The 16335-nt window shown below is 51.5% G+C and overlaps 4 protein-coding genes across 4 annotated transcripts; 1 reads left to right on the forward strand and 3 right to left on the reverse strand.

Annotated features, from left to right (window-relative positions):
• Nucleotides 1–338: 338 nt before the first annotated feature.
• On the reverse strand, nt 339–710 carry BESB_076440 (PA14 domain-containing protein; the record flags this gene model as incomplete). The annotated part of the gene is made up of 1 exon (XM_029366005.1): nt 339–710. One exon carries the CDS (start codon nt 708–710, stop codon nt 339–341), a length of 372 nt encoding a protein of 123 aa, XP_029217436.1.
• A 4910-nt stretch (nt 711–5620) lies between these two features.
• Nucleotides 5621–6930, reverse strand: BESB_076450 (uncharacterized protein; the record flags this gene model as incomplete). Its single annotated transcript, XM_029366006.1, has 5 exons — nt 5621–5721; nt 5893–6001; nt 6101–6276; nt 6535–6670; nt 6805–6930. The coding sequence occupies 5 exons, from the start codon at nt 6928–6930 to the stop codon at nt 5621–5623; spliced, it is 648 nt and encodes a 215-aa protein (XP_029217437.1).
• Nucleotides 6931–8327: 1397 nt separating this feature from the next.
• Nucleotides 8328–9822, forward strand: BESB_076460 (SPEF1 family protein; the record flags this gene model as incomplete). Its single annotated transcript, XM_029366007.1, has 6 exons — nt 8328–8379; nt 8660–8782; nt 8947–9007; nt 9117–9166; nt 9303–9432; nt 9744–9822. 6 exons carry the CDS (start codon nt 8328–8330, stop codon nt 9820–9822), a joined length of 495 nt encoding a protein of 164 aa, XP_029217438.1.
• Nucleotides 9823–11375: 1553 nt separating this feature from the next.
• On the reverse strand, nt 11376–16103 carry BESB_076470 (putative EFHC1; the record flags this gene model as incomplete). The annotated part of the gene is made up of 15 exons (XM_029366008.1): nt 11376–11417; nt 11517–11611; nt 12002–12117; nt 12248–12336; nt 12909–13095; nt 13212–13307; nt 13486–13791; nt 13904–13980; nt 14091–14164; nt 14285–14376; nt 14494–14576; nt 14728–14800; nt 14908–15032; nt 15281–15475; nt 15882–16103. The coding sequence occupies 15 exons, from the start codon at nt 16101–16103 to the stop codon at nt 11376–11378; spliced, it is 1872 nt and encodes a 623-aa protein (XP_029217439.1).
• Nucleotides 16104–16335: the final 232 nt, after the last annotated feature.

Consider the following 16335-nt stretch of genomic DNA (forward strand, 5'->3'; position numbering starts at 1 on the left):
AGACACAACTTTCTCAATCTTCTCGATCTGGTGGGTGACCGAGTCATGTCTCGTGCCGCACACTGCAGTATGTCTTCCCCGGCGGAGAGTTTGCAGCGGCCCGCCTGATCGTCACTTGAAGACCTACCGTCGGAGCATGTCGTCAACACGTGATAGACTCCCGTCGAGGCGGGCAATCTGATTATTCCGGGATGCAAACACGCCATGCTCCGTCGTGATTCTGACATACCATCTTCTCTGCTTCGGTGGATTTCATTTCGAAGGCCTCTCGCGACTTCTGCCTAACTTTATTTGGAAGAAAGACTGTATGTGTTCTTTTGCATCGGTTTTACATCAAGTCACTCACCATAGTCTATCGGGGGAATGCACCAGTTCCAGTCTCTTCCTCCCTTGCCTAAGAGCTGGACTTCCACATAGCACCATTCACCTCCTGGTAGGAAAGAGTTAACCGGCAGCGTCTCTGTTGGGCTTTCGAGCGGTACTGGCTTGCCCGTTGCTCCGTCTGGCGCTCTAGCAGTCGTGCAGTCTGTGTAAGTCTGGTCATCTTGGACGAAAGCAGCTGCGCACAGTCTTCCGTCAATTGTTCGACGGTGCTGTTTACGAAACTGCGTTAGCTGTTGTAGTGGACCAAGAGTGTATCCGGCATTTTGGCCATTGCATCGCTGCGCAGCGAGAAACGAGACGGCAAATGGCAAGAGAGCCCGCACCATTAAGGGTACGCAGAACCACAATCAGGGCTGATGTTATTCAACGTGTCCCTAAACGCCCTGCAGCCTAGATTGGTCTGTGAAGAGTTTCGGGCACCATCCCGGAAGGCGGCGCAAAGGCTCTTCCGTACCGTGCCTTTTAGGGTGTCTGTACAATTACTAGAAGCAAGCCATGAGTTCAAGGAGGTTTCTAAACGGAAGTGTCGAAAGTGAATATGATCTTTATTTTGGAAGGCTTAGGGTGAAACTGCATCTGAGCGTGGTGACGCTCGTGATGCAGTTTCAGCAGCTGGATGCAAAAAAACAGTAATGCTCAAACCTTTAGCGTTTCCTTGGTTTTTCCCCCTTCCCTCCCGCTGAGTGAATGAATCCATGACTTTCGGTAATATTACACCAGTAGAAAGAACGCGATAGTTCTCCGCTAGGAGGGCTCGCGCAGCACGATTCTTCTCGTCGCAAGTATGCCACCTACAGCGTTTAACCACTCCGTCACCCTGCTCGGAAGCAGCCGTCAAACTGACATGAGTTCCGAACCGGCGCATCTACGGCCACCCAAGCAGCACGACGGCCGCCACAGCTATCCACCGGAGTCCCTTGTCATGTCAACAGCGGGCCAGCGAGAGGAAGACGCCTGGCACTTCCGGATGCCGGACGGACACAAGGAGATAGTTGTCCACCATACTTTGGCAACGGCTGATGGCTTGTCGGCGGCTTAATGGATGCGGTGCGATAAATCCTCGTTGATACTCATGGCTGCTTGAGGACGGGTGACACGATGCCTGAGTTGCACCTCGAGCAGCTGGCTCAACAAACTCAGTCGCGTTCACTGAGATGCTCAGTGTAGACAAGAAGCCATAAGCAAAACTGTGTGTATCGGTAAACCAGCCGGTCATGTGGATGCACTGGCAATGCCCACGCCCTGAAGTCCAATGCACGGATACCCAAATTAGTCGTCAGGGGAAGTATTCGTGGAAAAGCAAGGAGGCACTCCAACACTGGAGCCTCCTGTGGGTGTTTATTCTGGGTGTGCCTGTCCCGTCAAGCGTCTGGACCTCCAGCCAGTTGGCTCTTTTCGTAACGCATCGGGGCGTGAAAGTTATTGTATGGCGCGTTCTACGGTGAGCCCGACGTCTGATCCAGGATACACCCCCTGTGATACGAACTGAAGCTGCGAATATGCGTGCGACCAAGAGCCGAAAGGGTGAACAGCGAACGTGGAGAGTAAACTCAAGGCAGTACGTACCCCAGTCCATCGTTTTGTTTCTGTTCGGCACCGTCCAGTGAGGTGGCGATGCCCTGTAGTCAGGATACAGGTCACAAGCTTAATCATCTTCATGTTGGGTAAACGGTCTGTCTGAGGATGCGAGCGTCATCGCAACTTCAGGTGACGTTTTCCCCCGGCGCTGTGCGTGTTTCGTTCACCCGTAAGTGTGGGATATACCGGCCATCAGGGAGACAAATGAGAGCGTGGTCCAACCTTGTCGCCGGCTCTTGAATACAAACTGACGGAACGTGTCTGCGCAGCCCTCAGAAATACCACCGTGTAAAGGTCTCGCTTTGCGGCGCTGAGACTTGCACACGAAGGCAACACATAGCTGTCGGGTGGCAGCATATGTGAGGTGTACGTACATGGTGAACATATCAGGAAACATCAAGTCAACTCAACTTCCAAAGTTTTCCCTCTATATCTACGCAGGATCGGTTTGTATGTGCTGGCCCCGACGCAATGTATGTTGGAAAGAATGCTCATGCCAGCGTCTGTCTCGCGTGGGTTCTCCTTTCCGCGCAAGCTGGAGCGGGCAGCCACACAAGAGTAAGGAGTACTTGTGAGAATAATAGGCCTCGGCAATTATGCCCCACATGCAGAAAAAGCTGCTGCCGTCGCTGACAAGCTTTGAGACTCCGCCGGCGCATCCTGTTATGTGAGAGTTGTGCATCATGAGGGTGGCATGAGCGGGCTTGCTTATGCATGTGTTCCCAGGAATATTCATATAGAGGAGAAAGCTGACGATAGTCTTGACGCAATGAGATTCACGGAGCAGAAGCGCTCCCTGCGTCGATCTTTGGAAGACTTGTGGGCTTTCGAGAAAGGTAAACACATTTGAGTTGCACGTCTCTACCAATGCGCAACAGTGGGAACGTCTCGATATAGATGACGTCAAGGCGTTCCAAGAAGTTGGTAATACTTCTAATTTTGTGTCTTCTCCGCCCAAACAAACATCTCTTGCAGCGGCGGGAGCAAACGAAGCTCTGGATCAGTTAATGCAGGTCCGGTCGCATCGAATGACTTACGCCACTGCGTGTCAAAAAAAATGTTGACGTTCAGATTGCAACAATGAATGAACGATCGCTGAAAAGCCTTCACCCCTCTTCTGCAGCATCCTGAGAAAAATCAACTAGGAGGGGTCCACGGAGGAAACGTCCACCGATGGCGGGTGCCTTCGTTGGCCACAACGCAGGCGAGAGCTGCTCTGCAGTCAATCAACAACATACCAGCAGCGAAAAGTTCACCAAAGAAGAGGGTTCTTGTCGTGCGAGGGACAAATCAGAACCTCTTTCCATGGAGGGTGAGGGTATGCAGTAAAAACTGGCGGCGGCGGCCTTACTAAAGCGTCTGTATCTGTCTAACAGTATGACGGCCCAAAAATAGTATCGGAGCCATGGGTTTCTCTCTCCTGGCCGTATAGCTTTGAGAACGAGGATGCAAAAAACCCGGCGTAAACGTGGCGGGTTCACCCTGAAATTCAGGTGACGTAAAAGGAAAGGCACTGCCGCCACTGTTGAATACACATGCTCATGCCATGCTTGATGAGCAATGCTTGGCAAAGGGAGACCCCGTTCCGCACTTCTGCGAGCGGGGCGTGCACTTGAAGCAGTGCTTTAGTCACAAGAGTCGACTTGGTGATTAATATACGATCCCGTGTGTGGTCACCTCGTGGGTAGCTCGTCCGATACATCGGCGTCACAGCTTCTGTCAATGTCTTCAGGCTTGCATGCATGCTCAGTGTATTGACCTGGTGAAGAGAGAAACGATATCTAACGACTGGACAAAGAAGAAATGTATTCTACACCGGAGTCCTACTGCGCTATACTGTGTGCGAATGACTCTTTGATCGTGACCAGTGACCAGGTGGATCGTCCCGTTCGCGTCGACAGCCGCAGTTATCCAGAGCGGCTCAAGCCGCTGAGACAGCACTGCCACTCCTTGCCTTCGCCTCCATGGAAGGCGTTGAGTCATCTTCCCGTTCCGAAGCCGCTGCTTCGGAAAGGCAGAAAAATTCACGCGAAGATGGCCCCCATCGATCGGAGTCGAAACACGGAGGCAACACAGCGAACAGCAAAAAGCGGATGCAGCTGGAAGTCAGTAACCGGCGCCAGAATATCTGCACTCTGAGCGCTGGCGGTCCCTGCCAGATGTGGGGTTCTAAGCTCGCAGATGCGGCTTGCTTGCTGTTTGTTCGTAGCTGCTAGACGAAATTATGAAGGAAACGCCGGATATGAACAAACTAAGGTATCGTGCTGAATTCCTCAAGCTTCTGTCAACAATGCTGTGGACCCGCCCATACGCATACCTTTTCTACGTAGCCCGCCACTGAGTGCCACGCGAATTAGTTGCTCCACCCACCAACTAGGCTTCGGAGCACTTAATCATTTTGATTCTTCCCAGTATAGGCCTGTTGCGTAAGGCAGGTAAAATGCGGGTGGCTCCTTGAAGACGAATGACTACGCCGAACCCAATGCTGGGCTCTACTTGATGAGTCGCATTATTGACAACGTGCGACCTTGCCACAAAGGCACGACTGCCGCCCCTGACCACTTCTGTCTGGGTGTACATTGCATGCTTTAGGATGCTACAAACATTTGATGTCGACTACAGCGTCAAAGATCCTCAGAGCGGAATGACCATCCTCCATCACGGTGGGTAGGTGTTGTTTCCCACTCCGCAATAAATAACAGACGGATACACTCGATGTTAAAAGGAAGCTCCACTGTGGCAGGCCGTACGCTATCACTTCCTGTTAACCTGTTGCAGCGGCCTTCTATGGAGAAATAGACCTGCTGCAGCTCGGTCTGGATGCAGGTATGCACATAACCAGAAACGGCCATCAGCTTGCTGCCTCGTTGCTGCATGCCCGCGATAATGACGAACCTCACGGTTGAGTGCATCGCTGCATGCAGGCCTATCCGTTAACGAGCCCACGAAGCTTGGAAGAACGCCACTTCACTTCGCTTGTGCGGGAAACCAGAGATCAGCGATAACATTCCTTTTAAAGCACAATGCAGAGGTCAACGCACAGACATGCGCAGGGTAAGCTCGCTTCTTGGCGCGCATCACCCAAAGACGGTGTCAAGACGGAATAAACAACGCGTGTTTACACACAAGGAATAGTCACACCCACCCCAAGAAACGTCATTCAAGGGCACGCATGCATACGGTTTTTCTCAGCTTGACTCCGCTTCATCTAGCTGTCAGGGAAAACGCAACTGCAGCGGTAAGTCTGAAAAAAATATCGTCACCGAAGCATCCACGAGGATGCAGATTAAGAAGCCACACGCACATGAGAAAGCACCTGACTGTCTGCTTCTCAGATCAAATCAATGTTATTCAGCAAAGAAGCAGAGGGGCGAATGATTGAAATCGAAATGGAAGACATGGAACGAAAGACGCCTCTGTCGATGGCAGTGAACAAGCAAGTCAAAGATATGTTACTGCGCTACAAGAGAGGAATCACAATGCAGCCACTGCCTCCAGAGTCAGCAGCTATTTAGCTCCCCCAGCGATTTAACAATTGAGACGATTTACATATTAACGCTGGGGGTGCATAACTCGAAGGCCAGCATGAACGTGTAGCTTCAAAGATATACAAGAGAAAACAAGCCAGGAAAAATCATTGCGGCGTTGTGAAGTGGGACTATACCACAAAAAACTGACTTGGCACCTTCGTTTGCGATTTCTGGACAACCCATTCGCTCAAGAACTTCTCCAGCCGGTCATACGGGGCAGGAGGTTCGCCTGCAACATGGAAGAGCGGGGGAAAAAAGCATCAAACGACGTGATGTCACCACTGCAGCATGCGTAGCACGGGTCTTGTTCTGGTTCAGGTTGACGCGAATTCTCCCCCAATCCCAGAAGTTGTGCTGTTCCGCCTCGTGAATGGATTATCATAGCGCGTGCGAACCTTACCAGAGGTGCATAAGTATTTGGCACCGTCGACGATGTCCTCAAGGTCAGTAACGACCCGAAAGTTCTGATCGAACAGTCTTCTGACTGGTCCCGCAATCGGGGTGATTTCCTGGAAAAAATCAGCGACCAGGCGGAACAGAATCAGTTGGAAAGAACGTGCTGATCGGCAATGACCGAAGCGAAACTCGCCAGCTACCCGTGTGCATACCTTTGTTATCTGTTGGTAGAGTGCCTCCATGGTTTTGATGTACGGGCGGACGAAAAAAGGGGTACCGTCATCGTGCTTGTCGCCGTTCCGGTACAGCCACATCATCCGAGGAGCTGGTATCTGAACTCCAAACCTCTGAACTCCTAGTGTTCCGGGAGTGACAACTGGCTTCCGCGCTGCGATCAGATTACATTCAGCATATCACGAAAGACGCGGTTAAGCGATAGTTGTTGTGTCCACAGAGCTGGAGAAAATTATCTCTCTCTGGCGTAGCACTTATGCTCTGGGGTAACGCCTTGTGCTTCAAGGTTCAGCAGAGTCGTATACAGGTACAAGTCTAACACGAAAGCACCGAACAGCTGCCTGCACTCAGGAGGTAACCGGCGACGCAGTCAGTGGATTTACTGCATCTAGCAAAAGCTCGCCTGTCTTACATCGTTTTATGACGGATGAATATACTTCATGGGATCTGCTCGGAGATTCGGTCAGGCCGTCGAAGGCATATATATACTCTCGACCAGCGATTCCTCTCCCGTTCCCGAACTCGTCGAACCTTTCCCGATGTGAACCCTGCAACAATCAAAACGATTTGGCCCAGATGTTGATTGCGTTGTTGTGGCGTAAAGAGCAGAATCGTCTGGGAACATGCAATTCCGAGTACTCTATTGACGATTCATGAAATGGTGTTGTGCTTCGGACCGTACCGTGTAGTATGCAGTGTCAGTTAGGCGCTCGAAAACGTTCCTGCGACCTGTAGATTTGCGAGGAGGACGCGGCTTTTTGACGGACGTAGCTTCAGGGAAGTCATATGCGCTTGTACGAAGAGGCATGGCAACCGTAGGCGGACACGGCGGATACGGAGGAGGAAAATACTCTCCCCGCCTCTCAGGTGGGCGTAGTTCCGTCAGTTCATCCTTGAAAAAAGGGAATCCACAAGAAAATAGCAGGCAGATACGGCAAGAACATCAGTAAGGCAAGGAAATATCATTCGTTGTCGGTGGGACGAAACTTGTTTCGCACTTGAATTTTCTGCTTACCCGCTCTGTTAGCTGCCATGGCCGCGCTTCTGCCCCGGCGTTCGGCGGTGCCGTCGACCAGATGCCGCACGCCATTTCCTTGAGAGGCGTGGAATGAGTCGTCAAGACGCAAACGGCACGAACCTGCACGAACCTCCTAGCCAGGAAAACCACGTGAAAAAGTAATTTCAAAAATGACGCGTGGATCCTCTGAAACTCGTGCGATTCGTTTTCATAAACGAAAATGAGGCAAACAGTCAGCTGGCGACGATTTGCGGGTCTGAGACAGATAAGAGGAAAAATATGTGACGTGGCGTTACAGCCGAGCCTCCGCTGTGCAAGAAAAGGGTGTATTACAAGGAAATTAGGCATGCCCCGTTTTGTGGTAGATCGTAAGGCAACGGGAGAAAGCTCGAGCGCGTTGCCCGCCGGTGAGCTCGTGTCCTAGCGGAGCTGGCTTCTTCTGTGTCTTGACGCGCAAGACATCGCACCTCCCTCTCCCCGGCCTTCTTGGCGATAGAAGCCAGGCTACCTCTCGGCGCGCGGGCATCAGCAGAACCCAGAATACGTACCCATTGTTATTCTGGAGCCCACTACTTCTAGAATGGTTAAGCCACGAAGCTTGTTTTCCAAAGGCAGGAGCAGGGGCGCATTCGTACCACGAACTAAACAAACCCTACCCCGGCCCGACCGCCAGGGTTGACCCCTGCACGCTCTTTTCGCTTGTTGCACTAAGAAAAGGTGTACCTTCCCGATAGTGTTGGCAGATTGTGTCAACTAAGCATGCCTGCTTTTGCACTGGTTACGGATGGAAATCCGAGACCAATTCAACGGTGCGGTCACGTCGTATGGAAATTTGCTAGGAAACGCCTGTGTTTTGCGAGGGCAGCTCGCCCCCTCACGGCGTTGCCCTTGCGCACTGACTGGGCGTGTGACTAGTTCGTGAATCAGCGAATAAGCTGTGCCATCAGTGTTTCCGTGCAACCACTGTTGGCCGAATTCTGGCACAAGCTGCAGGCTCGGGAGCTTATTGGGGTACGAGACCCGGCGTATCCAAGTTTTTTTTTATCTGGTCCTCGGCAGTTTTGGCGGCGCTTCATTCTGACAGTGTGCCGGGACTGTTTAGTGACGCTGGACCCTACGCGTCCTTATCTTGTATACTGAATCGCCAAGGTGTCGGCTTCAACGTGCGTGGCAAGGACTCGTCGAAAATGCCGACTTCTCCAATCCTTTCCGCTCGTTCCACGAAGGGAAGCACTACAAGTATGTAAGGATGAAACGGCGTTCCATGGCAAAGGTGCCGGTCTGCACGAATCGTTGGGCACAACGCAATCTACAAGTTCAAGCATGTGAATCTTTTCTCGCAGGCATGTGCATTTTTAGCCTGCGTGTCGCTGGATGTAACGATCGTGAATGCGTCAGCATTTCAATGAAAGCAAGGTCGTCCCACAAGAAGCTGCTGTCTCACGCTGTTGACTCAGGCACTCATTGCCCGCCCCAACACTGTAGCGTACTGCTGCAAGCTTCTCCTCTGTCTGCTCAGGGTGCATTCCACTGGCTCCACCGCTAGAGGGGGACGAAGAACTGGCAGAATTGTATCACTGGGTGGATTCAATTCCCCTTTCGAGACCGAAGCGAAACATCAGCCGCGACTTTTCTGATGGCGGTGAGCTGTTTGATTGCACGATAACGCACGCAAGGGCCCATCTCACCGTCTGTTCAGCAGCATGGGGCAACCCCTGAACTCTAAGCATAGGGGCCGTTCCTAACACGGCGTGGGACCACTATGCCAGCCTATACTGTAACATTAAGTGCGCGACTCTCCTGCAGTTCTAATGGCGGAGCTGGTAAACCACTGTCTCCCAAGGGTCGCAGAGCTTCACAACTACAGGTAATCAACCTGATGTCTGCCGATCACGCGTTTCTGCGATTCGAAAGCCGCCGGGCGCCTTCCTCCCTGGCACATGGGAGACCGCTCACCACATCTAACTTCTCTACAGCGCGGCGAATTCTGTTGAAAAAAAAACCTATAATTGGCAGACGATGAACAGTAAGCTATCAACTCAGGCCCATTTCAGCTGGTGTTGACGTTCGTCGACTCCACTAGAGTGATGATGCAGAATACAAATCGTTTTCAGGTACCAGGACTGAATCAGTTCCAACACATATCTTGATTCATTGATCAGGGAAGGTATTCCACAGGCTTGGCATGCAGCTGAATCAGAAAGATATAAGCGACGTCGTCAGTGCCCAGCCTGGAGCTGTGGAAAGGGTGATCCGCCTTTTTCGCAGACAGGTAAGGCTGGCAAGGGCGAGGTCTGCTGCACCAGTAGGAGAGACGGAGTATTTTTGACATATCCGACCGCCGTTGCCGTGATGGGTTACTGTTCAGGCTGAGGTTTACAAGGCACGGTATGCGCATCAGGAACTTCCCTCAGGTAGACAACCCACTATGGACGTCGCACAGCGCTGTAGTTGCCGCCGACCGGTGCGCCCGCACCACTGTTTTTCTGAGGAAGCAGCAGTAGGTAATGCTTTGATAGTGGAATCTCAGATTGTCAACAACGCATAACAATACAAGCCAGAAACTAGTTCTCTTGGCCGGCACTGGCTCCGTGCGGTTTCAGTAGCGCAGGCCTGAATGTGGTGCTGCTCTTCAATGACGACGGAATGGGAAAGGATAGCAGTGAGGTTTTCGTGTGTTAAGGGTGAACAAGAGAAAAGACTAATTCGCAGTGCAGTGGAACCATCTAGCGCCGGACCAGTTATCGTATCGTATCATGACGTGGCCCACGAGGGCTAGCAGCGGGACGCGCTTACGGCGCGTTGCGCCAGGCGCCGACGTGTGCCCTCAAAGAGTCGCTCGGCTTCATGAACACCCTTCGGAAAAGACGGAAAAATCTATGGCACCAAAGGGTGCCTACTGAGGCTGTTCGTCGCGTCATCGCAGGCGGACGTTTTTCTTCCAAAATGAGTCTCCACGCCTTTGTGACCGTCGGACAGTTTGGTATTGCATTTTCTGAGTACAATACCACTGTATCGGCATGCAGGCGTTCCGGCGCAGTCGAATACATGCAATTCAATTCAGTCTGCCCTGGGATACCACCAAGATACCGTCCAGATCCATGGGCTTCTCGTGAGTAACGCAAGCATGCAATTTGTTAACCCCCTTAATTTGATTCTGGGGAAGCACGAGTACCACTCACGGTACACAGAAGCGGCTGCTGCAGCCAGACTACGGAAGCAGCCAGAAATTCCAGGCGACGAATGTACTTCCCTGGTATCCGCAGAACGAGAGGGAAGAAACCATTCGAGAGCTTCATGAGACAAATGCGCTTATGAAAGAAAAAATTCGGCATCTCGAGCAACTGATCAAGCTGAAGGTGAGGTTTAGTCACGAATATTTGTGGGTTTGACCATATAGTCAGCTCCCCAGGTGTGGTCCTGTATTGATTTTGTTCCCACGTGTACGCATGTTAAACAGGACGAGAGGATTGACATGCTCTCTCAGGAATTGAGCCATATGGAGACCTTACGCTGACTTCTCCAACTCAAATCGCTGCCGTCTCCTCCAGCTCGTGTCACAAGTGCATAAACTGAACCAAATAGGGGCACTGTAGCGTGAACGGAAGTGGGGACAATGATGCGCAAATTGGGCGTTTTTTAATGTTGCGGGCAAGCATGCAAACAAGAGAGTGCAGACGGGAACAGGAAGTCGCTGCAGCGCCTGTGTGTGTCAAGGGCACCACGCTCTAACGCTTCTTTCCTATCTTTCAGAAGCCACATCTGCGTCTACACCGGTTTTATATTCAAAAAATGAGTTTTGACATCGTGCATGACGAGACATGGCCGCTCGTTCTATGAATTCTCCTACATACACTTTACCCTCGCACAGAGCCCATACGACAGCCACGATTGGCAAAAACCGCGGCGCGTGGGTCTCTAACTGGAAAAATATGGCATACTGCGGTAGCTTTGGTCTTCGCGCAGCGCTAACGCCGTGCTTCAGTGCTTGATGCATACGCCGCATCACAAAGCTGAGAGATGTCCCGCACACCCACGTTCAAGGGGGCTTGACAGGATCTCTTGTCAGACCCTATACTTGAGAGTACAGAAACAGGCACCCCCGATGACACAGGCATTTCCTCATCGAGATCATCAACACATAATAGCTGCATCCTCCACCTTTCGCTGCATCCTCCGCAAAGGCTGCGTTATCCTTCTCGTGCCCTGCATCTGAGTGATTATTTTCAGCCACGTCACCTATCCGCAGGCAAGTCGTTATACGTCGTGCTTAGCGCCTGAAGCCAGCAGTACACAAGAGAGCAGGACCGCGTTCCAATGAACTTCGACACTCCCGACCCTGCGTATCTGGTATGGCTGAGGTTCGCGGTTCTCACCTGAATGAACTGCATGTATTGAACTTCTTGGAAAGACGCCTCAGGAAGCAGGTATGCGATGCACCTCTGAACTGTTTTCAATGGAAATGCGTGGCCTGAGAAGCAGCAACTGATTGTGCAGAGAGAATGAAACGAACTCTGCCAGACTAAGTACCCTCGTGCTGCCCGTTGCGCGGGTCTTTTCGTTTTGCTGTGAAGAATGAGGGTTTAGAGTTGACGACACAGACGGCTCCAACACTCTCGGAACTCTGCGTTTGGATGGCGTCAGGCGGTTCAAAGGCACGGTTGCACCGCCAACAAGAGTGGCAAAGGACTCAGTGTTGTGTTCCTGGTTTCGGCACAGCAGTGATACGATCCAGAAGTCCTGTTTCCGCTGCCACTGACGGCAGGGTTTGAAGCATCTATCCGATGGAGGCACAGCACCAAACCTTGTCAGCTCCAGTCTCATGTTGCTGACCTGGATCTTTCGACGCACGAAGACGTACCTATTGAACTCAGTGCCTCACATACTTGACTATCCGTCACCGTCTTCCCCACGGTGAGGTGACTGAATTCCTTAATCAGTTTGTGCAGAAGCCGTGGCTGTTGGTAGAAGAGATGTCTGCACACAAGAGAGAGCGCCACACGACACGTAATGAGACCCATTCCACATGTTTTGCATGGTTGTAGCCTCGTGTTTCTTTCGGCTGAGCCATCGCAGCTTCTTCAGTCACAAGTAGTGTGACACATACTGAATGTTCTTAACTGCTATTTTCATTGCCTCTGCCTCTTCCAGCATTTTTTCGCATTTCGCCATGTTTGAGGAGGCGTCTGCCGATTGCTGAAAAAACCCGAGAGAATAGATTCAGTCACGTGGGGCTGAAGCAGCTGCCAGGGTCGCATTACACCACCCCAGCGGTACGCTCTTTCCCCGACGCCGCCGTTCTTACGGCGTTCGTTTGCGAAGGGGACACTTTCGATTGATCCGGTGGCTCCAGGTGAAGAATAGATTCGCAGAATTCCAAGTAGTTGATTTGGTGATTCTCAGTACTGCCGAAATGGCTCAGCAAAGTGAGAACTTCCTGAAAATCACAGAGAGTGTGATACCCGTAGTCATCTTCACTGGCGGACGCAAGGGCGGTGATACAGCTCGGTGCTTTCGCAGTTTCCTGTTCCTCGTCAGACCCCACGGACCTCGGCAGACAGGTTGTAGCCCACTTTGGATAGGCACTGTTTCAGTTCCTCCGTTGTTATAACACCGTTTTTGTCCTGAGTGGCATCACACAGGGGTTGACAGGGTGGGCAACCGCGACGTATGCCTATCGGCAACTGCGGCTCCAAAGAAAGACGTACGGAACCCCATACAGAACTGCTTGGCCCTAGCAGAGCCACGTGCAGAGCCGAGTGTTTCACCTGGTCGAGGTCACGAAACATTTCGCGAAGGGTTGTTAACCTCTCTCTCATCGAGTCTCTCAAACGCCCCAGAGCACGATGAAGATCTGCTTGTGGACAAGCGATCCTCCCTGTCTTCATGTAATTTTTGGTAAAATTATCGGCATTAATCACGCGGAACAGGTGCCCATTGATGCGGATTTCTGCCCTGAGCAGAAATCCACATAACGCACCACTTCGTTGGTACAAATATATAATCTGCAGGTACTTCGTTGCAGAAACGCCGACCATATGTGCTGTCCACGGATCTACTGGATTACGTACCCTAGACGAAAGTCACTTGGCATGAGGGTTCGTTTACTGTCTTCGCTCTTGTAGCTGCCCTTTTGCAGGAACTTCCCACCAGAGGTTCCGACGTTCCTGCGTTCCAGCATGTGTTCAGAATCTTGTTACGAAGACGACCATGAGCAACGCGTGGGCGGTGATCCAATGAGGCATGCACGGGCACGCCACAGACATGTAAAGCATAATGCTTGCGCCCCCGCGAGTTTCTGGTGGTCAAAGAAATCTTCTTTCGAGAAGACACATGGAGTCTCACCTTTGGTTGATCTCCGTGATGGCAACTTCCTCGTCCCCCAGGTGGAATTCAAGACAAAAGAGACGTGGTTTTTGACCCGGAGCGAGACACTCCACCAAGTGAGCCAGGTAACGGAGGCATTTGCCATCAAGTTCGTTGGTCTTCTTGTGCCCTCCGATTTTCTGACTCAGCGCTTCGTATGGTGCCGTCGTCGTAAAGCCGCTGTCGGTACCGTGTCCAGTAAACCGTGGGACTGGTTCAACGATGGGGACGGGCAGGCCGATGCGCACGTCGATAGCTGGATCGAGCGATATGTTGAACTCTTGGCTGAAGAAACCCGGCAATACGACTATGAAACCTTTCTGTGCACAGGAAAACGGGAATCGGGAGAAGCTTGGGCACACTAGTATGGACATTACATGGTCCGGGCGTGAGGTACCTGAAGTAGTTTCTGGTAAATCCGTCGGCGTCGTATATGAAAAAGTCAACGTCGAGCATCCGTATTAGCGATCCGACCTGTCCAGCATTACAACAGTGCATTAGTGCTCAACAACGGGAGGTAGCAAACCATAGCGTCAGAATTTCTGTGAAAAACAGCGAGCGAGGTCTGGCGTGCTAACTCACACCTTGAAATCCGTGACTTGAAAGTAGTCCTCTTTCTTGAGTAAGGGATCACACGGTCCCAAAGGGCCAATTTTCGCTGAAAAGAATGGACAGCCTGTTCGTTGACAATTCATATTATTTTGGGAGATTCAGATGATCAACATCCTACACTCGGGCACATCAGATTTGGGAGTTCCGAGATAATTGCGTTTCATACTTTTCGGGAGCTTGCGCCTTCTGAAGAAGACCGGGAAGTGCGGACGGGAACTGTTCGGCGGAAGGTGTTCGCGAATTTCAATGGTATTGTCGCTGAACGTACACAGGAGTCAAAGATCAATTCGAATATAGTCTCTGATAAAGCGCTGTAATTGCTCTGCTATCTGGAAAGGGGTGGCAATCGGTTAATCAAGAAGCCCAAGTACGTACCACAGATAAAACAGAATTACCATGGACCTTCGCTCGAACGTGGTGCTCAGCGAATCATCGTAGATGGCGAAAAACCTGCAGACCTGTTGCCAGTACATACATATGCTGCAGTAACCGGCAGTCACACCCTGCTTCGCCGGTGCAGCATTGTTGTTGTTGGAGGGAAGCGCGGTGTTCCGTTCACACCGCGCTTCCCCTATACTGCAGCGTGGCCTTCCACGGACTATTACCCACCATGCGGTCTTTTTCCATGAATTGCTGCATGTCCTGATTGATGAAGCCTCCTCCCAGCATCACTTCACGGTACCTGCAGCACATAAAGATGCCTTCTAGCACATTCTTGTTCGGCACTTGCTAGTTCCGGTGGTGGACGGCAGGCGTCGCCGACTATCGGCATCTTCGCGCCGCTCTTACTGTTTGTCGTAACTCATGGGAACTCTGCAGTTATGCTGTTGCTCTATCCGACGCCTCGCAAGAAAGCTGTCCTGAGGAATTTCTTCTGAGAGAGGCTGCTCACATCCTGCATTTTTGTACCACTCCTGCAAACCATATTGGAAGACGATGCAGTGTTACAGTGCACTCTCGAATCATTTCGCCACATCCAAATCTAGTACAACCCTGGCCCATGTGCACCATATGGAACCTAGTCACTTGTCGCCGTGGCAGATCGCAACGAGCTGAGCACCCGCTGTACTCGGGCACAACGTCTGGACTCGGGCACAACGCCTGGAGTCAGGTTTGCTGTCGTAGTCTGACTCTTCTGCTAATTCATTGCCATCCGGCTTACCCTCGTAAACTTGTCGCAGTCCGCTATTCGAAAAGTTTTACCGTAGACAGTGATGTTCTGTCCGACGCGGAGGTCCGAAGCAGATATGTACTCTGACGGATTATCTGCCTTTGGCACGCGATTACGCCTGACCAAAGTTCCGTGGCGGAGACCGCTGTTGTCGATCTGTGGCTCTTCGATCTGTACCGTGTCGTCCTGCATGGAACGTATAATTATTTCAAATGCAAAGCATAGTGCCCGTGCTTCGTTTCTCGGAGCATCGCCTCATGCCAAGAGCGATGGCAGAGAACGGCTGTCAGGGGATATTCGATATGGGCGCTTTACGCATTGTGTGTCCAGTCTGACTATTGCCTGGGGGCAATGATCAGGCCGCAGAACACCTGGAGAGATGGAAGCACCTTTCCGAAGGCGACAAAACCATTTATTTTACTGCTTAAAACTTCAACTTTGGTCACTACTTGTATAGCTGACACGGTGGCTTCCTCTGAAAAATCACGTAACTTTCTACATAAGCTCCAACATGCCCCGCCGTGGTATTTATTTGCTCCTCAGGATCTTGAACAACCGCAACGGGGTACATAAGAGTCTTCATGGAGCTCACCTCCAAGTAGTAGTACAGGTGGCACCTTTGAATCCGGATATTTTGTGTTCCGTCTTCGTCCACATGAGACTTGAAGAAACAAAAGAATCGCAGTACTTTGTGTTCAAGCACGTCGGCAGCTGGGAGTTTGACAGTTTGGGGCTCTTCCCTATGGTAGTGGTCGCGAGTTGTCGCCTTCGGAAAGGTGCTTCCATCTCTCCAGGTGTTCTGCGGCCTGATCATTGCCCCCAGGCGATAGTGAGATCCGACACACAATGCGTAAAGCGCCCATATCGAATATCCCCTGACAGACGTTCTCTGCCATCGCTCTTGGCATGAGGCGATGCTCCGAGACACGAAGCACGGGCGCTATGCTTTGCATAATTGAAAACCGCCCTAAAGTGGAGGGCCGGACATAGTTTTCTGACATGCATAACAGCTCAACATGCCTGCATCCAGTGGATGGCTCAAAGTG

Source organism: Besnoitia besnoiti, chromosome VII, assembly GCF_002563875.1.
Source record: "Besnoitia besnoiti strain Bb-Ger1 chromosome VII, whole genome shotgun sequence".
NCBI classification, from domain to species: Eukaryota; Apicomplexa; class Conoidasida; order Eucoccidiorida; family Sarcocystidae; genus Besnoitia; species Besnoitia besnoiti.